Below are 23,915 nucleotides of genomic sequence, written 5' to 3'. Positions count from 1 at the left end.
AGTGTCTGATAGACAGCAAGTGTCCATCCAGTGCAGAAGCTGTGACAGTGGTTGCAGGAAGGTGGCCTGTGTCACACCTGTCATCTGTGCTAGGTGAGGGGGTCAGGGCATTGAGGTCCAGGTGAGATGACACCTGCAGGAGGCTGAAAGAAGGACCTGAGCTCACACACTGCTGTTCACTTATAGGTCCTGTGATTTGTCTCATCCACTCACTATCTATCACATGCCATGCACTGCTCTAGGTCCTGGGATGCTCCCTGAGTCAACATATTAGAATCACTATCTGTGTTTACAGGAGACCCACAGGTAGAGTCAAATCTGAGAAGTACTTTTACTGGACTTTAGGCCCCTGTAGAGAGAAGCCAGAGGCATAGTTTTGTAGGGAGATTACGCAATAAACAGGACTGACCCAGCTCCTCCCCTTGCCCACTCCCTTCCTCATCACCTGATCCCACCCCTCGCCAGGATATTAAAGCTCAGTGCATCCCCAGCATCCTCAGGAGCCCTCCTGCAAGGCCACGAAGATGAACCGGCTCTGCCTCTCCGCAGCCCTTCTCTTCCTCCTGGTTATCCTGGTGGACAGCACCCTGGTGAACATACACCATATCCAGGATGAAGGTAGGTCCAGCCTCACCTGTCTTCTACAGACTGGAGGGAAATGATGGAAGTCTATGGAAGGGGGCAGGGCAGGTGTGGGGTGAGTACTGCCAACCCTTTCTGGATTTCTCCTGTCATGTTGGGCAGGATTTTTGTTTGGGTTTGCTGTGTTGGACTTACTGGCTATGCGATGACATTGTCTAGTAACCAGGGCTACTCTGGTTGCAGTGTATGGGCTTCTCATTGTGGCTTCTCTCATTGCAAAGCAGGGGCTTGAGGTATCTGGGCTCAGTAATTGTGGTTCACCTGCTTAGTTCCAATGAGGCACGTGGAATCTTCCCAAACCAGGGATCAATCCTTGTTCCCTGCATTGGCAGGTGGATTCTTAACTACTGGACCACCAGAGAAGGCTGAAGTTGTAAGCTTTCAACTCCACTGACATTATGACTCTCATGAGGAAATATATTAAATATATATATATATATATATATGTATATATGTGTGTATATATGCATATATGGGATATATATATCCCACCTAAATCTACCAGATTAGGAACCCCGTTTGTGAGACTCTCTATTCCTGGTCCCTGCCTTGTCCCTGAACCTCACTATAGTTTAGTAATAAAAAGATCCATATTTGATCCTTCTCATGACATGGCCAAGGCCTCCTAAAACTCTTGGAATTTGCTGACTTTACAGGTTATGAGATGAGTCACTAAAGGTGACTCAAGGCACCTTCAAGATTGGGCTGGTCTCCAAGAAACCTCAAACACCCATTTAAAGGGTATAGTTTTCACCACCTCTCACTCCAGCACCTCTTGAGGACAGGGGAGGGAACTGAGAGCGAGATCAATTACCAAAGGCAGATGATCCAACCAATATGCCTGTTTAGTGAGCCCTGGAAAGAAGTACTTAACTACTGGGCTCAGAGAGCTTGCAGGATGGTGGACACAGGGAGGTGCTGTGAGAGTGCTGTGCTCACTAGAGCATGGGGGCTGGGCACACGCCCACCCCCCTTCGCCCTGCACATCGCCTCCCTTGTGCTGCCTTGAGTTTTATTTCGTATATTAATCCGGGTATAGCAAGCAAGGGTTTTCCTAGGGTCAGCTGCCAGCTCTATTCAGTAGTTGAATTTGAAGGTGGTGTCATAGGGGCCCTGATTTTAGCCATTTGGTCACAAGCATGAGTGAGTGACTCAGGACCTCATGGCTGGCATCTGAACTGAGGAGAGTCTTGAGCACTCAACCTGAAGAATCTGCAGTAATTCCATGGATTTGAAACAGAAGTGAATTTCTTGGTGGGCACCCAGTGGCTGTTTGGGAATTGGTTGCTGTTGGTAGAGGCACCACATATTTGGTGTCAGGGAAACCTAGACTCACTCTCCTCTATGATTTCGGGGCTCAAGCGATGCTCCAAAAGTGGGGAGTAACGAAAGTACACGTGGCACCCAGAAACTGTTCTCAGTTATCTTTATTTTCAGAGTTCCTGGCAGAATCAGGCAGTGTATCCAATGCGTTGTACATGATAGTATCTAGTCCTGGCCCTGCCGCCCACGTGCCATGTTTCCTGGGCAACTCATCTGCAATTTTCTCATCTGAACAGGGAACACAGGTTACATGGGTTTTTGAACAGATTTGTTGTTTTCCTTCAGTTGCTCAGTCATGTCCAACTCTTTGCAACCCCATGGACACCAGGTTTCCCTGTGCTTCACCATCTCCCGGAGCTTGCTCAAACTCATGTCCACTGAGTCAGTGATGCCATCCAACCATCTCATCTTCTGTCATCCCCTTCTCCTCCTGCCTTCAATCAATCTTTCCCAGCATCAGGGTCTTTTCCTGTGAATCAGTTCTTTGTATCAGGTGGCCACAGTATTGGAGCTTCAGCTTCAGCATTAGCCTTTCCTATGAATATTTAGGGTTGATTTCCTTTAGGATTGACTAGTTTGAACAGATTACCAGTCATGAATATAAAGAGGTGAAACACATTTCAACTCTTTGCAAGTAGTGAACTTTGTGCATTTTTAACCAAGATATGTTAATTAATCTGAAAATAACTTGTCTACCTACTGGTCCTGGGCAAGAAAGAATATTTGGGTGTCAAATAATGAGTATTCCTTTATTTATGAAAAATAACCAGAAAGACCTGGGATGAATGAGCAGAGCCACTGCAGAGAAAACAAGAAACACAGCCCTGTGTGGTTGCCTTCTGGGACCAAGGCTGATACAGTATTAGTAAAGTCTCCAGGCCCTTTCCCTTGTCCCCTTTTGACTATTATTTTATTTTACATATTTGCTTCCTGCCTTGTCCACTGTTGACTATTCTTTTATTCTCCATATTTGATCCTTGCCTTGGTTCATGGCCCAGGTCTCCTGAAACTCTCTGAATTTACTGTCTTTCATAGGTCTGGAGACAAGTCATAGACGGGGACCTAAGAAGCATTCAACAAAAGATATGATTAAAAATATCATCCGTGGTGTGGCTACAGGTGTGAACTTTCTGCAACTCCGGGGAGAGGAGAGGGCACTGAGATTGAGAACAGATGCCACTGGCCAATGATTCAATCAATACGCCTGTTTAGTGAAACCTCAATAAGAGTCCATGAATGTGGGCATTCAGAGAGTGTTTGGGGTGGTAACACACGGCGGTGATGTGAGGGTCCCCACACCTCCACTTCCACTTTTCCCTGCACCTCTCACTCACATTGCTGTGCCAAGATTTATCCTTTATGATAACATGAGATCTCTATGAGAGTGGTCTTCCTGAGTCTGGTCGTCAGATCTATTGCATTATTGAACACCAAGGTGGGGTAAGGGAACTTCCCAGTTTTAGACCCTTTGTCAAATCATGAGTGAATCGGGACAACACGCCTATCATCTGAGCTGAGAACAGTTTGAGCCCTCAACATGCAGAATCTGTACTAACTCCCCTCATTTCTTATCAGAATTAAATTGCCCTGTTGGACACCCAGTGGGTGTTTGGAGGAATTGCATGTTGTTTCTAGAGATCACAGATGTGGTCTCAGGGAAACCCAGACTCAGTCTCCCTGTGCTTTGGGAGCTCGGGTGAGTCCTGGGGACAGGGGAGTAATGAAAGTAGGGCACTGCACCCAGAAGCTGTTACCAGTTATCGGTACTCTCAGAGCTTCTGGGAGAATAGGATAGTACGTCAGATGGATTGTGACAGGGCAGTATCTTGTCCTGACCCTGCCACCCACATGCCATGTGTCCTGGGGGAAATCATCTGAACAGCAGACACCTGTCACATGGGTTCTTTGAACATATTACCAGTCATAAATACAAAGAGTTTATTCACACTTCGTGGCCAATTTTGCTCATTTTCCACCAGGATATGTTCATTTGAAAAGATATTTCTACCTACTGCTTTGGGGTGAGAAAGAATATTTATGTGTCAAATAATGATTATCCCTCTACTATAATAATAAATCACAAAGACCTGGGACCACTGAGCAGAGCAATTGCAGGGAAAGCATGAAACACAGCCCTTGTGTGGCTGGCTCCTGGGACAAGGCTGATATAACATTAGCAAAGTCTCCAGGCCTTTTCCCTTGTCCACTTTGGACTATCATTTTATTATCTATATTTGAACCTTGTCCCGGCTCATGGTCTCAGACTCCTGAAAACTGTGGAATTTTTGTCTTTCCTAGGTGCCAAGATTGCCAACGCGGGATCCGGTTTCATACGTGAAGTGGTTAAAGCAATACGTAAAGGGAATAAAGGTTTGAACTTTCTGCTCCTGTGGGGAAAGGGGAGGGCACTGAGATTGAGGTCAGTCACCACTGGCCAATGATTCGATCAGTGTGCCTATTTAGTGAAACCTCATTAAAAATCCAGAATACTGGCATTCAGAGAGCGTTTGGGACGGTGACAAAAGGAGGTTATATGAGGGTGCTCATCTAACCAGGGCATGGAGGCTTTGCACATCTCCACTCCCCTTCGCCCTACAGATCTCCTGCATTTCATTCTTTCTGAGTTTTACCCTGTACATTGATTGAGAACAGTAAGAGTGTTCCCGGGATCAGTACAGATCTCCTGCATTTCGTTCTTTCTGAGTTTTGTCCTGTACATCGATTGAGAACAGTAAGAGTGTTCCCGAGATCAGTACAGATCTCCTGCATTTCATTCTTTCTGAGTTTTACCCTGTACATCGATTGAGAACAGTAAGAGTGTTCCCGGGATCAGTACAGATCTCCTGCATTTCATTCTTTCTGAGTTTTACCCTGTACATCGATTGAGAACAGTAAGAGTGTTCCCGGGATCAGTACAGATCTCCTGCATTTCATTCTTTCTGAGTTTTACCCTGTACATCGATTGAGAACAGTAAGAGTGTTCCCGGGATCAGTACAGATCTCCTGCATTTCATTCTTTCTGAGTTTTACCCTGTACATTGATTGAGAACAGTAAGAGTGTTCCCGAGATCAGTCACCAGTTCCCCTGATTATTGTGCGTGGAGGTGGGGTCACGGAAACTCTCATTTTTAGTCATTTGGTCAGAAGCATGAGTGACTTGAGACCACATGACTGGCTTCTGAAGAGAGGACAATCTAGATCCCTCAACCTGTGGCATCAGCCCAAACGCCACAGATTTTGTGTCAGAAGTCAATTAACTGGTTCTCCCATTAGGTGTTGGGAACCGGATGGTGTTAGTGCAGAAACCACGTATTTCGCTTCAGGAAAAAACACGGACTCACCTTCCCTTGTGATTTGAGGGCTCACATGAGGCTTGGGGAGAGGTGAGTAGGGAAAGTAGGACCCTGCTCCCAGAAACACTCACCAGTTATCGGTATTTTCAAGCTCCTAGCAGGATCAGGTAGTGTATCAGATGGGTTGCGACCTCACGGTATCTTTTCCTGACCCTACTACCCACATGATTGTGTCCTGGGGCAAGCCATCTGCAGTTTCCTCATCTGAACAGGGGAAACACGTTACATGAGTTCTTTGAACAGATGACAAATCATGTAAATAAATAGTTTATTCACATTTCATGGCCAGATTTGTCCATTTTCCACTATGGTGTATTAAATCTGAAAAAAAAATTCTCTGCCTACTTGCTTTGGACAAGTAAAAATATTTCTTTATCAAATAATGGTTATTCCTCTATTATTAAAACTAATCAAAAGATGTGGAACCACAGAGGAGAGCAAAGGCAGGGAGAGCAAGTAACCGCCCTTTTGTGGTAGGCTGTGGGACCAACGCTGATATGGTTGTTAAAGTCTCCAGGCCCTTTCCCTTGTCTTTTTTTTTTGACTGTTATTATCTTATCCATGTTTGATCCTTATCCTGTTTCATGGACCAGGCCTCCTGAAACTCTTGAAATTTACTTTCCTTCATAGGTCATGTGAAGACTTCCGGAGCACAACTCAAGAACCACACAGTAGAGGAGTCCCCAACATTCAATACTCAGCAATTAATACTCAGTGAGAAGAATAAAGGTTTGTACTTTCTGTGCCTCTGGGGAAAGGAAAGGGCACTGAGACTGAGATCAGTCACCACCGGCCAATGGCCAGTGGCCAATGATTCAATCAATAAGCCTACTTCTTGAAACCTCAAAAAAATGTAAAAATATTAAAGTTCAGAGAGTTTCCTGGGTGGTGAACACAAGTACGTGATGTGAGGGTGCTGTGTTCACTGAGACATGGAGGCTCCACACATCTCCACTCCCCCTTTGCTCTACACGTCCCCTCCATTTCACTATTTGTGAACTTTTCATGTATATTCATCTGAGAACAGTAAGGGTTTTCCTAAGTTTTATCATCAGCTCCATTCAGTTGTTAAACTTGGAAGTGATGTCATGGAACCTCCACATTTTAACCGTTTGGTCACAAGTGTAAGTAACAAGGGAACACGTGACTGGCTCTATAAAGTGAGGACAGTCTTGAGCCCTCGTCCCGTGAGATCTGCATTAACTGCACAGATTTCACATCAGGCGTCAGTTGACTGGGGGATGCCCAGCAGGTATCTGGGGAATTGGTTGATGTTGGTAGAGACGCCACATATTCACTGTCAGGGTTTAACCCAAGCTCACTCTGCCCTGTGAGGTGGGGGCTTAGATGAAGCTTGGGATGGGGAAGTAATAAAAGTAGGACACTGCATCCAGAAACTCTTACAAGTAAGCTGTATTTTCCGAACTCCTGGTGGAATCAGGTATTGTAATCGATGGGTTGTGACATCATAAGTTACCTGTCCTGACCCTACCACCCACATGCTTGTGTCCTGGGGCAAGTCATCTGCAGTTTCCTCATCTGAACAGGGGAAAATGTTACATGAGTTCTCTGAACAGTTTACCAGTCGTGAATATAAAGAATCTGTTCACATTTCATGACCAATTTTGCCCATTTTCCACCAACGCGTTAATCTGAAGAAGTTTATCCTTGCAAGAAAACATATTGAGGGCTCAAATAATGATTATACCTCTATTATTAAAAATAAGCAGAAAGACGTGGGACCACTGAGCAGATCAACTTCAAGAGCGCAAAAACACAGCCCTTGTGTAGTTTGTCTCGTGGGACCTAGGCTGAGAAAATATGAGTAAAGTCTCCAGGCCCTTTGATTTGTCCTCTTTTGACTATTATTTTATTGTTCATATATTTGATCTATATTTGATCCTTGTCCTGGTTCATGGTCCAGGCATCCTGAAACTCTTGGAACTTACTTTCTTTGATAGACCATGAGACCACTCAGGGAAAGCAACCCAGGAAACTTCAGGTTCTGGGTTGTCTGCCAAAAAACTCAAACACCCATTCAGAGGTTGGAAATTTCACCAATTTCTTGCCAGCCCCTCTGGGGAGAGGGGCAGGCTCTGAGATCGAGATCAATGAGCAATGGCCACTAATTTAATCAAAGAGGCTCTCTATTGAAAACCTCCTTAAAAATCCATAAATATCTGGGTTCAGAGGCTTCAGGGTTAACGATTACCAGGACAGACTCTTTTATTATCCTCTCAGGAGACTGAATGTTAGAGGGAGATTGACCTTTGTGTTGATGTGCCCCATTATCAAGGTGATTTTGTACTAAAAGGAAATCAATTATACCCATTCTATTTGATGACCTTGCACTTGTGGAGAGAATGAAAATGGGAGTTAGTAAGTCCCTTTAAAGCACTGTTCTTGGGGATGGGGACACAGCTATCAAAAAAACATGGCAAAGTAATTTGCCTTCTTGGAGGATGACATAAAAATAGCAAAGGGGAGAAATCCTATGGTAGGTTATCAGTTTCTTGAAGATAGAGAGCAAGGCAGAGAAACAATGCTGTCCTTTTTCTCTACAGGGTCAAGGAAACCCTCTGTGATAAGGAGGCACTGAGCAGAGCTGCAGAAATAACGTGCCTGGTTGTGTCTGAGCAACAGAAGGGACCAGGGTAGCTGGATATGAGAGGGTTTATATGAGGGGAAATGAGTGGAAGGGGATGAGGCATCGAGGCCATGGGAGCAGGTAGAGAGAACGCTTGTAGGACGTTTTAAGAATCAGAATTTGACTCTCAGAGAAAAAGGGACTCACTGAGGGATTGGTCGTGATGGAGCCATGCGGAAGGACAGAATAATAACAGAATCCTTCAGGCTGCAGTTCAGAGAGTGGCCTCGAGGGGGTAAAGAGCAGAGACAAAGCCCCAGTGAGCAGTGTTATTCCCTGGGTGGATCCCAGGTCTCTTGAATAACATGAATGTCTTGCTCTGTTGAAGTTTCTATGGAGGCGTCATTACCTAGTCATGATGCATTAAATCATTAGCCATTGGAGGTCGTTCAACAGACAGCTCCATTACCCTCCCTGAGGTTGAGCGAAGGAGAGGAGCAGTGGATAGAAGACCAGGGGAAGGGTGGAATGAAAGTGCCCACCCCCCGGTAGGCAGACCTTTCCTGTGCAATCAGAGCCCATTCTGGGCTCATTAGAGTCTTTCCAAACTCAACCACTTCACATATCAAAGGACACTGTTATTGCTCTCATCACAAAAGAAATACCAAGATTTTTAGGATCAGCATCAGGAAAACAATGAAAAAACAAATATGTATATTTCTCCTTATATACACAATATATAGTATCAATATTCATTCATAGAATCCCCATGAAATAACTGAAGCAAACACAGTGTTATGTTTTCTTCATGCCTTTTTCCATTATAGCACGATTCCTTCACAATTTTTATTAATGATGGAAAGCTTTTACCACACACATAACACAGAGGATATTAATAGTATTATAAAACTCAGGTATCCAGACCCAGTAATTATTGACATATAGGGAATATTTTTTACTTTTGTCCTGTTGTTGTTGTACACTTGTGGAGGTTTTTGTTTTTTTGTTTTTCTTTTTTGAGCATTTATGTATTTATTTGGGTGGGCTGGTTATTAGTTGCGGGTCCCAGGCTCAGTAGTTATAGTCTGTCGACTTAGTGTCTACAGCATTTGGGACTTTAGTTCCCTGACAAGGGATTGAACCTTGGCCTCAGGCATTGCACGGTAGAGTCTTAACCACGGGATCACCAGGGAAGTCCTACAGAAGTTTTAAGGCTTTTCAAAGGCATTATGCCAGATTTTCTTAAAAGGCTTCATGAAGAGACATATGTTTGCACATGATTACTACATCATGTCACCCCCAGCAACATTCATAATTCATCCAAAAAAGGAGGTTTTCAAATAGGCTTTTCAATTTGACCTCCACAACCCTAATATTCTCTATTCCAAACAAACTGGTGGTTCTAGTTGTTGGCCTTGTACGGAGCAGTGATGACCGTCCACGTAACTGACAACTGCCCTCTCATTCCAGCAGATTCTAGGCCTGCCTTCTGCCTGGAGCCCAAAGTGGTAGGTCACGGCACTACTAAGATGCCCAGGTACTTCTACGATGCCAAGACCGGTCACTGTGAGCCGTTCACATATGGCAGCCTCGGAGGGAACAAAAACAACTTCCTAACATTAGAGGACTGCATGGAGACCTGCGGTCAAGGGGCTGGTTCCCTGTGGTAAGACAGGGGCCAGGGCACAGGGGGAGGGAAGGGCTGGGGAAAGGGGCGGAGCTCAGGGGGCCACACACCATTCACCCTGCACAGTGTCTTCCTCCTCGCTGCTGCCAGGAGGAGAGGCTGCAGTGTCCTGTGAAACCACACTGAGCGAGTTCTCCAGGGAGAGGATGGCAGGAGGTCAACCCCGGAGGCCTCTTTGTGGTCATCTCAGCCTGATCACATGCTCTTCTTTCTTAGATGGGAACACTGCTTCAGCCACCCTCCAGGGCAGGTCTGCAGTGCTCCTGAGTGCCCCACCTAGGCTTGGAAAGTTCACTTCTTTCTTGTAGGCCATTTGGGTCATGAGGACTCTGCTTCTGTATTTTTGGAAAATCTAGGATCTGTCAAGATGACCAGTGTCCAGGTCTGGGGCTGCAAATGATGGCACTTAGCAAGTTCCTTTCTTTTTGCAGAGGACACGCGAAGAGTGTCTCCCAGAAAATGTGAAGTCCGAGGAGGACCCCTGCAGAGCTAGGCCATGGCTGCTTCTAAACCATTAGGTCTCCTCGCAGTTCTTCTCTCCCCTACCCTCCACAGCAGAGCCAGCCTATTTCCTCTCTTCCACGGTCTACATGCCTTTTCTGTCTCATCCAGTTAGCTCTCAGCACCATGAGAACATGTCCTCCCTTTATCCCAAACACTTAGCACAGTTCCTGACACCAAAGAGACAGTTCTACTTGAGGAAGGAAGGAAGGGATGTAGGAGCACACTCCCCATGACCAGAGTGACTGCAGAGCCTGCGCTTTATCACAGGATTTTCATTTTCACCCCCATCCTCACGGCATCCTCACCTTCATCCCCCTGCCCACCATCACTGCTCTCCTCGTGGGTGGCCAAGGTGGTATTTCCAGCATCCAGTTCTCAGCATCCATACTGAGAGAAGAGTTTGGGATAAAGAAGCCCCTAAACCCCAGAATGATGCTGCATTTTCCTTTCTGTAACTTCAAACACTGTGGGTTATATTTAAATAAATGCATATTAAAATTAAACTGACTGGAGTGGAGCCTGTTGTTTGCAACTATAAACCTTAACCAGTAAGGTCCATGGAAATAGTGGTCCTCCTCACTGTTCTGCAGAGCAGTGGACACCTCCAAATTCCCTGTCCAGAGACTGTGCCCTACCAGGTACAAGAAGCAAACCTGTTATAGCCTTCCTGACCTCTTAGTAGCCACACCAAGCTACACAGAAGCGTGCTAGACACACACCTCAACATGACAGCTTTTATTTCATGCTTCTAAGTTCAGTCAAGTTTGGGAGCAGGTTGTCCTCCTGAACTCGCAGAAGGAGAATGGGCATGAGACTCAGTTGTCCACTTTTCTAAGAAATCCGATTCCCTGATGTCACATGTGGGGAGGGGGCTTCTTAGTTCAGTTACAGAAAGACAACTACCTTTTAGTGCCTCAGGCTCTGTGTTAGCATTTTCCCTGCATTTTTCTATAATCTTCCTAAGAATCCTTCAAGGGAGGAAATGGAGGCATGGAGATGACACTTGGCTGCTGCATTCATTTCCTAACACAGCAACTTCCCAGCCTCCCAAGTAGATCCACTTTGACGATGTTTTCCAGCTCTGCCTCTAAGATGTAGAATGGAGGCACCTTGGGAAAACAGAGTATCTGTTTCACGATGGATCAGTAAAGTGAGGCATGGGGACCACAGCAAGCACCGTAATGAAATAAATGAGAACACAGATGGTGCTGGTGCTGTTACTCACTTCCTCAGAGTCTTGGACAAATTTCTCAGCATCTCTGAGTTTTCCTTTATTCAGTTATAAAATAAGGATAACAATCTTACTTGTTAATACTTCTAGCCAGAGACCAGTAGAAACACCCCTGTTCCTAGATGAACTTCCATTCCTAGTTGAACTCATTGGGTTTATTGCTCACTAGAGCAAGGAATGGGAATCATCTTGGAAAACAATATGCTGTCTTATTAAGAAAATGTTAGAAAGAATTTATAGGATGTGGGTGGTATTAGGTGATTTGGTGGAGGGTTTCAGGAAGCTGTCTTTGCTCTGGATGAAGGCTGTGAAGAAGTGGGGTAGTTCTCTGACTGAGTATCATAATCTTAAATCTAAGAAGGGAAGGCTTGATCGAGGCTCTGAGAGCAGTACTTGGTCAAGAAGTAGCAGTCATTCAAGATAGGAAGGTGCTTTGATCATATTGGTGCTTTCTGTAATTTAGCTCCTTTTGTCAATGCTCAAATATGATTATCCAGTGTACTATTTTTTTCTAGATCTTTCACAAACACAGAATGGCCTCATTTGATGTTGAAGTTCTGTAAAATGTTTATGTTGAGCAGAAAAACAGAAGGACCATTGTGTACCAGCTCAGGTCTTGGAACTCAGAAGTTGCTTTTCTTTTTCTCTATCAATCTCATAGAGTCATGATGAGAATAAAAGAGTTGTATTTGTTAAATGCTTGGTCTGTCCAAGTACTGACAGAGTAACCTTTTAATGAATGTTAGATAGATAAGAGTAATAGTAATACTGCAAATATAAAAGTTCTTTAACTTTTATCAATAATTATTAATTTATGGCAGTATTAAGTTAGAGATACCAAGGAAATATTTCATGCAACGATGGGTACAATAAAGGACAGAAATGGTATGGACCTAACACAAGCAGAAGATATTAAGAAGAGGTGGCAAGAATACACAGAAGAACTATACAAAAAAAGATATTAATGACCAGATAATCATGATAGTGTGATCACTCACCTAGAGCCAGACATCCTGGAGCGTGAAGTCAGTACTGGCCCTTAGGAAGCATCACTACGAACAAAGCTAGTGGAGGTAATGGAATTCCAGGTGAGCTTTTTCAAATCCTAAAAGATGATGCTGTTAAAGTGTTGCACTCAATATGTTCCACAAATTTGGAAAATTCCAAATTTCAGCAGTGGCCATAGGACTGGAAAAGGTCAGTTTTCATTCCAGTCCCAAAGAAGGGCAATACCAAAGAACATTCAAACTTTGCGGCCAACTTCATTCATTTCACATACTAGCAAGCTGATGCTCAAAATCCTTCAAGCCAGGCTTCAACAGTACATGAACCGAGAACTTCCAGATGTTCAAGCTGGATTTAGAAAGGCAGAGAAACCAGGGATCACTGGATCATAGAAAAAGTAAGAGAATTCCAGAGAAACATTTACTTCTGCTCCATTGACTACGCTAAACCCTTTGACTATGTGGATGACAACAAACTGTGGAAAATTCTTAAAGAGATGGGAATGCCAGACCACCTGACCTGCCTCCTGCGAAACCTATATGGAGGTCAGGAAGCAACAGTTAGAACCAGACATGGAACAACAGACTGGTTCTGAATTGGGAAAGGAATACGTCAAGGCTGTATATTGTCACCCTGCTTATTTAACTTATATGCAGAGTTCATCATGAGAAATGCTGGGCTGGATGGAGCTCAAGCTGGAATCAAGATTGTTGGAAGAAATATCAATACCTCAGATATGCAGATGACACCACACTTATGGCAGAAAGTGAAGAGGAACTAAGGAGCCTCTTGATAAAAGTGAAAGAGGAGAGTGAAAAAGTTGGTTTAAAACTCAACATTCAGAAAACGAAGATCATCGCATCCAGTCCCATCACTTCATGGCAAATAGATGGGGAAACAATGGAAACAGTGACAGACTTTATTTTCTTGGGCTTCAAAATCACTGCAGATGATGACTGCAGCCATGAAATTAAAAAACACTTGCTCCTTGGAAGAAAAACTACAACAAACCTAGACAGCACATTAAAAAGCAGAGACATTACTTTGCCAACAAAGGTCCGGCTAGTGAAAGCTATGGTTTTTCCAGTAGTCATGTATGGATGTGAGAGTTGGACCGTAAAGAAGGCTGGGTGCCAACAAATTGACGCTTTCATACTGTGGTGTTGGAGAGGATTCTTGAGAGGCCCTTGGACAGCAAGGAGATCAAACCAGTCAATCCTAAAGGAAATCAACCCTGAATATTCATTGAAGGACTGATGCTAAAGCTGAAGTTCCAATACTTTGGCCATCTGATGCAAAGAGCCAACTCACTGGAAAAGACCCTGATGCTGGGAAAGACTGAAGGCAGGAGGAAAAGAGGACGACAGAGGAAGAGATGGTTGGATGACATCACCGACTCTATGGATATGAGTTTGAGCAAGCTCCGGGAGCTGGTGATGGACAGGGAAACCTGGCGAGCTGCACTCCATGGGGTCGCAAAGAGTCCGACACGACTGAGCGACTCAACAACAGCAACCCAGCTGCCAACTGAACCTTCAGCCTCGTGCACTGCAGTTCACAGCTTTCTTCTGGCACACAGACAGCCCCCAAGCCAGAAGCTAGCAACAACAACTACAAACTTTAAAGACAGCTACCAAAAGACTTCAATGCTCCGGCCGAACACAACAACAACTACAAACTTTAAAGACAGCTACCAAAAGACTTCAATGCTCCGGCCGAACAGGGAGGAAGTGTGCGCAGCTTCAGGCGGAGATCGCACTTCCTCAGGCGGCCACCAGAGGGCCGTATAGAGCGGTTTCTGACGGCTGAGGAACAGGTTGGGGTGTTCGTGTTCAGTCGTGTCGGACTCTGCCACCCCTATAGACTATAGCCCTCCAGGCTCCTCTGTCCATGGGATTCTCTAGGCAAGAATACTGGAGTGGGTTGTCATTTTCTTCTCCAGGGGATCTTCCCGACCCAGGAATTGACCCTAATCTCCTGCATCTCGTGCATTGGCACACGGATTCATTACAACTGAGCCACCTTGAAAGCCCCAAGGAACAGGCGACTTGATCCCAAAGAGAACCAAGAGAAATCCCCAAACCCACCTACATTTTTGAGACACCAGCAGATCAAATAAAGAGCAGCGTGGAGTGGGCAAGGGACTCAAACTGAGTGAGGCCTGTCACGGAAGGAAAGGTGCTTTAGGTTACCTCTGAGGAAGAAAGGGACCATTTCAGGAAATAGTGACACTTTGGATCGCGGGGAACTTTCTGAAGGGGATATGAAACATGACATCCCCCCAAAAATGCTTATTTGTCCCTTTTTAAAATGCATTGGACCACACATTTAAAAAACTGGGAACGAAGGAAACTAATACTCCATGTTCTTTTAAAAGTGTGTTGGTCTGAGGAGTTCGAAGAACTTTACACCAAAATCAATGTAACTCTCAAAAGAGCAGAGTCCTTGTTTTTCTTAAAACAGATACCAGCACCTTATTTTGCAAAAAAAGAAACTTTGGCTCAGAGAGGTGAAAGGACTTGCCCAAGATCACACAGCAACATCCAAACCTACTGAAAGCCAAACTCTTCTAATTAGTAATGAATCTGTAACATTGAACTGTTATAAATAATAGTTAATATTTTAATTATTACATATTATTATTAATTAAACAAATTATTAGTAATAATTTGTACTTTATTTGCTCCGATTAATGTTATCCGTGGAGAAGGCAATGGCACCCCACTCCAGTACTCTTGCCTGAGAAATCCCATGGACGGAGGAGCCTGGTAGGCTACAGTCCATGGGGTCGCTAAGAGTTGGACACGTCTGAGCGACTTCACTTTCACTTTCATGCACTGGAGAAGAAAATGGCAACCCACTCCAGTATTGTTGCCTGGAGAATCCCAGGGACAGGAGCCTGGTGGGCTGCCGTCTATGGGATCACACAGAGTCGGACACGACTGAAGTGACTTAGCAGCAATGTTATCAGACCAGTCATTCATTGAGGGCTTAGTTTCAACACTTGTGCAAAGCATTTTACAAATATCATCATATCCTCTTACTTCTCATCATAATGCTCTGAGTTTTGCAGAGAAAGAGAAACGCAACCTCTGATTCCAGGAGCAGCCCTGGCACCACCGCTGGCCTTTAGTTCTCCTGCTGAGTGTAAATATTTCACAAAACATCAACATCAAATAAGGGTATTCTGTGATCATGATATGTCGTGACAAAAATAGGGTACTCTACACTCATGTTTAAACACAAATGGCTAAATTATAAAAGCCACCAAAAATGACCAAAAGTCCCCCTCTCCTGCTCCATGTGAATGACAGATGCTGACTTACCAAGTACAACTCTAAACTCCATCTAGTCTTCCCTTCTTAAGATACCCAATTAGAGAACTGCCCTGTTCCTAACACCATCCATCCAGAGCAGAGCTAGCTTCCGGGAACTCTCCCCAAAATCACCTAACACAAGCCCACATCCTGTAAGTTCTAACATTCTCTTAATGAGAGATCATATTGCTTTCCAAGATGACTTCCAAGATGACTTCCTGTTCCTTCCTGCTGTGAATAATAAACCCAACTAATTCAACTAGGAATAGAAGTGGTTCTAGTGGTCTCTGGCTAGAAACATTAACAAGCAGAAGCATTGTCCTTACTTCATAACTAAAGAAATTAATGCTCTGAGATGTTGAGAAATTTGCCCAAGTCTACAAGGAAGTGAGTACCAGTACTGGCATCATCAGTGCTCTTGTTTATTGAAATATGTGCTTGCTGTGGTCCCCATGCCTCACTTTACTCATCTGTCATGAAACAGATACTCTCTGACCTCCAAAGTTGTCTCCATCCTACATCTTCCCAGAGGCAGGAGCAGAAAAGCATCATCAAAGTCCCTCTGCTTGGGGCAGTGGAGACTTCCAATGTTAGGAAGCAAATACAGCAGCTAAGAGCCATCTCCCTGCCTCCATTTCCTCCTTTGAAGGATTCCTAGGATGATGAAAACAATGATGCAGGCAAAATGCTAGGGCAGAGCCTGGGACACAAAAAAGGTACTTACCTTTCTTTACCTGAAGTAAGAATCCCCATCCCCAGGCATGCCCTAAGGAGAGGGAGTCCTCAGAAAAGTGGACAACTGAGCCTCATGTCTTTACTCCTTCTGAGAGTCCAGGAGAACACCTTGCACCCAAATGTGACCTAGCCCAAGAAGTGAAGAATGAAAGCCTTCATGTAGATTTGTCTATCTCCCCAGTTTTTGTGTAGTGTGCATGGTGCTATGATGGATTGCCTTTCTGTACCTGGTAGGGTCTCGCCTGAGGACAAGAAAACGGGGGAGGTGCGCGCTGCTCTGCAGAACAGTGAGAAGGACCACCATTTCCATGGAACCTGTTGGTTACGGTTTGTGGTTGCAAACAACCAGACTCCACTCCAGTTAGTTTAATTTGCATATGAATTTATTAAAATATGTTAGTTTGAAAATACAGAAAAGAAAATGCAACATCATTGTGGGGGATGGTGGCTTCTTTTCTGAAAAGGTCTATCCCAACACTTACGCCAAGAACCAGATACCAGAGATTCTACCCTGGCCATCCACAGGGAGAGAAGTGACGGTGGGAGGGGGATGAGGTGAGGATGGAGTGAGAATGGGAGTAAAGACAAAAATCCTGGCAAAAACCGTAGGCTCTACAGTTCTCAGGTTTGAATGATGTGTTCCTGCATTCATCCCTTCCTTCCTCAAATAATTATGAACAGTCTTCTTTGTGCCAGGAACTGTGCTAAGGGCTAGGATAAAGTGAAGACTTGCTCTCATGGAGCTTGGAGCAAAGTGAATGAGAAAGAACCAAGGTATATAGTCCCACAGGTGGAAGGAAAGAGGCAAAGTTCTGCTGAGGAGTGTAGCCTTGAGTTCGTTCGACTTGGAGGAGACTGACTGTTTCAGAAGCAGCCACAGTCCAGCTCTGCATGGATCCTTGTCGGAGAGAGCACAGATCACACGTCCTCTGCCAAAAGAATGGAACTTGTTGATGGACACCACTGAAGCCCCAGACCTGGACACCCGTCATCGTGACCGATCCTAAACTTTCCCGGAAATGTGCATATGCAGTCTTCCTGGGGCCGGGATGACCAACAAGAAGGAAGTGAGTTTTCCAAGCCTAGGTTGGGTGCACAGAAGCACTACAGACAGGCTTCCTAGAGTAGCTGACTCAGTGTTCCCATCTTAGAAAGGGGGAGCATGTGAGAAGGCTCCAGTTATCATGATGGACAGTCCAGCGGATAACCTTCTGCCAGGCTGGCCCCTGAAGGACACGCTCAGTGTGTGGTTTCACAGGACAATTCAGCCACTTCTCCTGGGACACAGCAAGGAGGAAAGACACCATGTAGGTGTGAATGGTGTGTGGTGCCCTGAGCTCCACCTGCTTCCCCAGCCCTTCCCCTCAAACTGCCCTATCGTTTCCCTCACCTCTGGGACCCGGACACATGTCAGCGGGACTTCACACAGTCCTGTGATGTGTGGAAGTTGTTCTGATTCCCCAAACATCCACCATATATAAAGGTCTCCAGTGTCCGGTCTTGGCATTGCAGAAATACCCAATCTTCCAGTCCTTGCAGGGACTCGTGACAGAAGACCACCCGAGAAGCCTCTGGAATGGCAGAGGCAGTGGGTCAGATACGAGGATGGTCATCACAGCTCGGTCTACAAGGTCATCTGAAACCACCAGTTGGTTTGCAGTAGAGAATGTTAGGGTGGTGGGGCTGGTCAAATTAAAAAGCCACTTGACAATCTGCCTCCTGGGACCTTATTTTCATATTGCTAGTTGTGACCATGATATGGCAATCGTGTACAAATTTACATCTCCTTCACGAAGTATTTTAAGATTAATTGGTATGATTCCTTTGATTAGTTTCAAAACACTCTGCCTAAAAACACACAATACGACACAGGTAAAAAACATTCACCACGTGTCAGTAGTTATTCAGCTGGGTACACTATATTGATACTGTGATTTATAATAAGAAATACTGTATTTGTTTTTCATCCTTTTCCTGGAAGAGTTCCTAAACCTTGGTACTTCTTTCATATACATATTTTTTTTCTGGTAAAATCCCAATAGTGAGATATTTAAAAAATAAAAGTACACAGCACAATAAAATTTTCATCTTGCTAATGAAACCTTTTGACTCTGTAGATTGAACAATCACCAATAGCTAATGATTGAATGCATCGTTAGTGGGTAAAGACACTTCCATAAAAACCTCAAAGAGAAGACATTCATGTCTCCAAAGAACTGACATCGATCCAGAAAACAACATAGGGTCAGGCTCCATCACGACTCAGCTGGACCACAGCAGCCTGCTCACTGGACGTCTGTCTCTCTCCTTCGCCCTCTAGAGGGCAGTCTCTGAACTCCAGTCTCGAAGATCCCAGTTGTATCCCATGGCTCCCTTTACCAAATCCTCATGAATCCCCATCGTTCTGAGTCAAATTCTGACTCATAAAGTCTCACAAGCATAACTTATTACCATGGCCTCTCTGCCTCATTCCCTTCCACTCCCCTCCATTCCACTCACTCAGCTTCAACAGCCATGATCCTGGCTGCTATTCAAACACACCAGGCACTTGGACCAAAGCCTCTACTCAAACCTCTCCTTATCACAAAGAGTTTCTTTGACCCTTACAGAAAGAGCACAACATCCTTTCTCCCCATCACTCTCTACCTTAAAAAAACTCATAACTTACCATAGGGTTTCCGCCCTTCTTTACTATTATCTGTCTCCCTCAAAGAAGGCGAGATTTTTGCCATATTTTGGCTACTGAGAACACTGTTTTGCAGGGATTTAATAAATGCAAATAGATTAAGGGATTAAATAAACACAATAAATGCAAATAGCTTCAAGGGATTAGATCTGATAGAGTACCTGAAGAAATATGGACAGAGGTTTGTGATATTATACAGGAGGCAGTGATCAAGACCATCCCCAAGAAAAAGAAATGCAAAAAGGCAAAATGTTTGTCTGAGGAGACCTTACAAATAGCTGAGAAAAGAAGAGAAGCTAAAGGCAAAGGAGAAAAGGAAAGCTATAATCATTTGAATGCAGGGTTTCAAAGAATAGCAAGGAGAGATAAGAAAGCCTTCCTCAGTGATCAATGCAAAGAAATAGAGGAAAACAATAGAATGGGAAAGACTAGAGGTCTCTTCAAGAAAATTAGAGATACCAAGGGAACATTTCATGCAAAGATGGGCACAATAAAGGACAGAAATGGTATTGACCCGACAGAAGCAGAAGATATTAAGAAGAGGTGGCAAGAATATACAGAAGAACTGTACAAAAAAGATCTTCATGACCCAGATTACAATAATGGGGTGATCACTCACCTAGAGCCAGACATTCTGGAGTGTGAAGTCAAGTGGGCCTTAGGAAGCATCACTATGGACAAAGCTAGTGGAGGTGATGGAATTCTAGTTGAGCTCTTTCAAATCCTAAATGGTGATGCTGTTAAAGTGCTGCACTCAATATGCCAGCAAATTTGGAAAACTCAGCAGTGGCCGCAGGACTGGAAAAGGTCAGTTTTCATTCCAATACAAAAGAAAGGTAATACAAAAGAATGTTCAAACTACCACACAATTGCACTCATCTCACATGCTAGCAAAGTAATGCTCAAAATCATAGACTTCAACAGTACATGAACTGTGAACTTCCAGATGTTCAAGTTGGATTTTAAAAAGGCAGAGAAACCAGAGATCAAATTGCTAACATCTGTTGGATCATCAAAAAATCAAGAGAGCTCCAGAAAAACATCTATTTCTGCTTTATTGACTATGCCAAATCCTTTGACTGTGTGGATCACAACAGACTGGAAAATTCTGAAAGAGATGGGAATACCAGAGCACCTCACCTGCCTCTTTAGAAATCTGTATGCAGGTCAAGAAGCAACAGTTAGAACTGGACATGGAACAACAGACTGGTTCCAAATTGGGAAAGGAATAAGTCAAGGCTATATATTGTCACCCTGCTTATTTAACTTATATGCAGAGTACATCATGTGAAATGCTGGGCTGGATGAAGTACAAACTGGAATCAAGATTGCCGGGAAAAATATCAATAACCTCAGATACGCAGATCACACCACCCTTATGGCAGAAAGTGAAGAACTAAAGAACCTCTTGATGAAAGTGAAAGAGGAGAGTGAAAAACTGGCTTAAAGCTCAACATTCAGAAAATGAAGATCATGGCATCTGGTCCCATCACTTCATGGCAAATAGATATGGAAACAATGACAGACTTTATTTTGGGGGCCTCCAAAATCACTGCAGATGATGACTGCAGCCATGAAGTTAAGAGACATTTGCTCCTTGAAAGAAAAGCTATGACCAACCTAGACAGCATATTAAAATAGTAAAAAATAGTCAAAGTAATAGAGACATTACTTTGCCAACAAAGGTCCATTTAGTGAAAGCTATGATTTTTCAAGTAGTCACATATGAATGTGAGAGTTGGACTATAAAGAAAGCTGAGCGCCAAAGAAGTGATGCTTTTGAACTGTGGTGTTGGAGAAGACTCTTGAGAATCCCTTGGACAGCAAGGAGATCTAACCAGTTCATCCTAAAGGAAATCAGTCCTGGATATTCATTGGAAGGACTGATGCTGAAGCTGAAACTCCAATACTTTGGCCACCTAATGTGAAGAACTGACTCATTGGAAAAGACCTTGATGCTGGGAGGGATTGGGGGCAGGAGAAGAAGGGGATGACAGAGGAAGAGATGGTTGGATGGCATCACCAACTCAATGGACATGAGTTTGAGTAAATTCCAGGAGTTGGTGATGTACAGGGAAGCCTGGCATGCTGCAGTCTTATGGATAGCAGAGTCAGACACAACTGAGCAACTGAACTGAAAATTCCCAAAAGTATCCCAACACCCACAAGAAGGAAAGTTATGGTGGGGAGGAGGGTGAAGGTAACGATGCAGTGAGGATGAGGGGTAGGAGTAGACACTTGCTTCTATCTCATCAGCATTTCTCTTTCGTGCCTCAGATATTGATGGACTGCCTGCTTCGTGCCAGGAACTATGCTAAGTGCTAGGCACACAATGAAGACTAGCTCTCCTGGTCCTTAGAGCTGCTGGAGGAGACAGAACCAAAGCAAGTAGAGCTATGGGAGGAAGCAAAGAGATGGATTTCTGCTGAGGAGGGCAGGGTTGAGAAGGAAGAGGAGAAGGCCGAATTGCTTCAGAAGCAGCCAGAACCCAGCCCTGTGTGGGTCCTCCTTGGACGTCAGCATCTCAGCAGAGCACAGTTCACAGGTTCTCTGCAAAAAAGAAAGGAACTTGCTGATTGACAATTCTGAAGCCCCAGACCTGGACACCGTTCATCCCGACATGTCCTCGACCACCACAGAGATGAGCAATCCCTAGGACCGGGGTGACCAACAAGAAGAAAGTGAGTTTTCCAAGCCTAGCTGGAAAAGCCTAGCACTGCAGACCTGCTCCATGAGGTGCTGACTCAGTGTTCCTATCTGAGAAAGGGGAGCATGTGAGTAGGCTCAGATTATCATGATGGGGTTTGTAGCAGTGACCCTCTGCCAAGCTGGCCCCTGGAAGTCGTGCTCAGTATACGGTTTCACCAGACACTGCAGCCACTTCTCCTGGGTGGCGGCGAGGGAAAAAGTCACTGTGAGGTTCTGTGTGCGCCACCGAGCCCTTACCCCAGCCCTTCCCTCCCCCTGCCTGCCCCTGTCTTACCTCAGTGGCCAAGAGAGCCACCGCAGGTCCTCCTGAGGTCCGCTGCCCTCAGGAGGTTGTTCTCTTTGGCGTCACACCCACCATATACAAAGGGCTCCCAGAACGTGGAGCTGGCGTTGAAGAAGTACCTGACATTCACACCCTTGCAGGGACCCCTGTATGGAGGCTCCAGGCCGAAGTGAGGCTGCAGGACTGCAAGGATGGCACGGGCCCCGGGTCCATTATGCAGATACTCATTATAGCTTGAATACAAGGTCAACTGCAACAATCAGCTTGTCTGCAGTACAGTGGTGGGGCGTGGGTGGTAAAGAATTAAAAGGTCATTCACGTTACTGTTAATGTTGTGTCGTGACCGTGATATGGTAATCTGTAAAAAATTATATCTCCTTCATGAAGTATATATGGATCGATGGGCATGATGCCTCAGATTAGCTTCAAAACAATTCATGAAAAATAAGAGGACCTACATCAATAATATTCTCCTCATGTCAGTAACTGTTTAAGCTGAATGATGAATAAATGGATTTTATAATACTATTCTCTGTACTTAAGTGAAAGGTTGAAAGTTGCCACTGTTAAAAAAAAAAATGTGTGAAGGGGCTTCCCTGATGGCCCCCTGGTTAGGGGGGCACAGGTTCAATCCCTGATTGGGGAACTAAAATCACACACATACACACACACACTCACAAAAGCATGTATGTGTCATGTATTTGTACTTGTACATCTCTGTGTGTGCAGCCAAAAAAGAAGGTGTGAAGGCACCAGTCAGAATGGCCATCATCAAAAAGTCTACAAACAATAAATGCTGGAGGAGATGTGGAGAAAAGGGAATGCTCTTGCACTATTGGTGAGGATGTAAATTGATATAGCCACTACAGAAGACAATATCCAGATTCCTTAAAAAACTAAGAATAAAACCACCATACGACCCAGCAATCCCACTCCTAGGCATATACTCTGAGAAAACCAAAACTGGAAAAGATGCATGTATCCCATTGCTCATTGCAGCACTATTTACAGTAGCTAGAACATGGAAGCAACCTAGACGTCCATTGACAGACGCGTGGATGAAGAAGTTGTGGTACATATACACAATGGAATATTACTCAGCCATAAAAAGGAATGCATTTGAGTCTGTTCTAATGAGGGAGATGAACCTAGAGCCTATTATACAGAGTGAAGTAAGTCAAAAAGAGAAAGATAAATATCATGTACTGACACATATATATGGAATCTATAAAAATGGTACTGAAGAATTTATTTGCAGGGCAGCAGTGGAGAGACATAGAGACTAGACTTATGGACACGGGGAGAGGGGAGGAGAGGGTGAGATGTACGGAAAGAGTAACATGGAAACTTACATTACCATATGTAAAATAGATAGCCAACGGGAATTTGCTCTATGGCTCAGGAAACTCAAACAGGGGCTCTGATTCAACCCAGAGGGGTGGGATGGGGAGGAAAATGGGATGGAGGTTCAAGAGGGAGGGGATATTTGTATCCCTATGGCTGATTCATGTTGAGGTTTGACAGAAAACAACAAAATTATGCACAGCAATTATCCTTCAACTAAAAAATAAATAATTTAAAAAGAAAAAATAAATGGAAAGAAACAATGCAGAAGTAACCAAAAAAAGAAGAAGGTGTGAAGGAATCATGCTGCGAAATCATGGAAGAAAATAAACCAGTGTATTAACAGGGATCACCTCCTAGAGACTGGAATAATGGAATATTGACATTGCAGTTTATGATAAAGAAATATTTGTTCTTTGTGCCATTCCTGGCAAAGAGCTCCTAAAACCCTGAAATTCTAAAGCTGTCTTTTGTTATGGGAAGGGGAGTAACTACTGGAGAACCCCTAG

General features: G+C 44.3%; 1 protein-coding gene across 1 annotated transcript in view; it reads left to right on the top strand.

Annotated features, from left to right (window-relative positions):
* The first annotated feature begins 524 nt into the window (after window positions 1-524).
* The window catches only part of LOC109567706 (trophoblast Kunitz domain protein 1-like), a 47,275-nt gene continuing 23,884 nt past the window's right edge, over window positions 525-23,915 (top strand). Inside the window, exons 1-5 of the mRNA XM_070800672.1 lie at window positions 525-618; window positions 3,001-3,084; window positions 4,264-4,335; window positions 5,949-6,047; window positions 9,376-9,571. Of these exons, the coding sequence (XP_070656773.1) occupies window positions 525-618; window positions 3,001-3,084; window positions 4,264-4,335; window positions 5,949-6,047; window positions 9,376-9,571 (545 nt within the window). The remainder of the gene's footprint in view (window positions 619-3,000; window positions 3,085-4,263; window positions 4,336-5,948; window positions 6,048-9,375; window positions 9,572-23,915) is intronic.

This window comes from Bos indicus, chromosome 13, assembly GCF_029378745.1.
Source record: "Bos indicus isolate NIAB-ARS_2022 breed Sahiwal x Tharparkar chromosome 13, NIAB-ARS_B.indTharparkar_mat_pri_1.0, whole genome shotgun sequence".
Classification (NCBI taxonomy): domain Eukaryota; kingdom Metazoa; phylum Chordata; class Mammalia; order Artiodactyla; family Bovidae; genus Bos; species Bos indicus.
The sequence above is the reverse complement of the archived record's forward strand: the minus strand, read 5'-3'. Positions and strand labels throughout refer to the sequence as shown.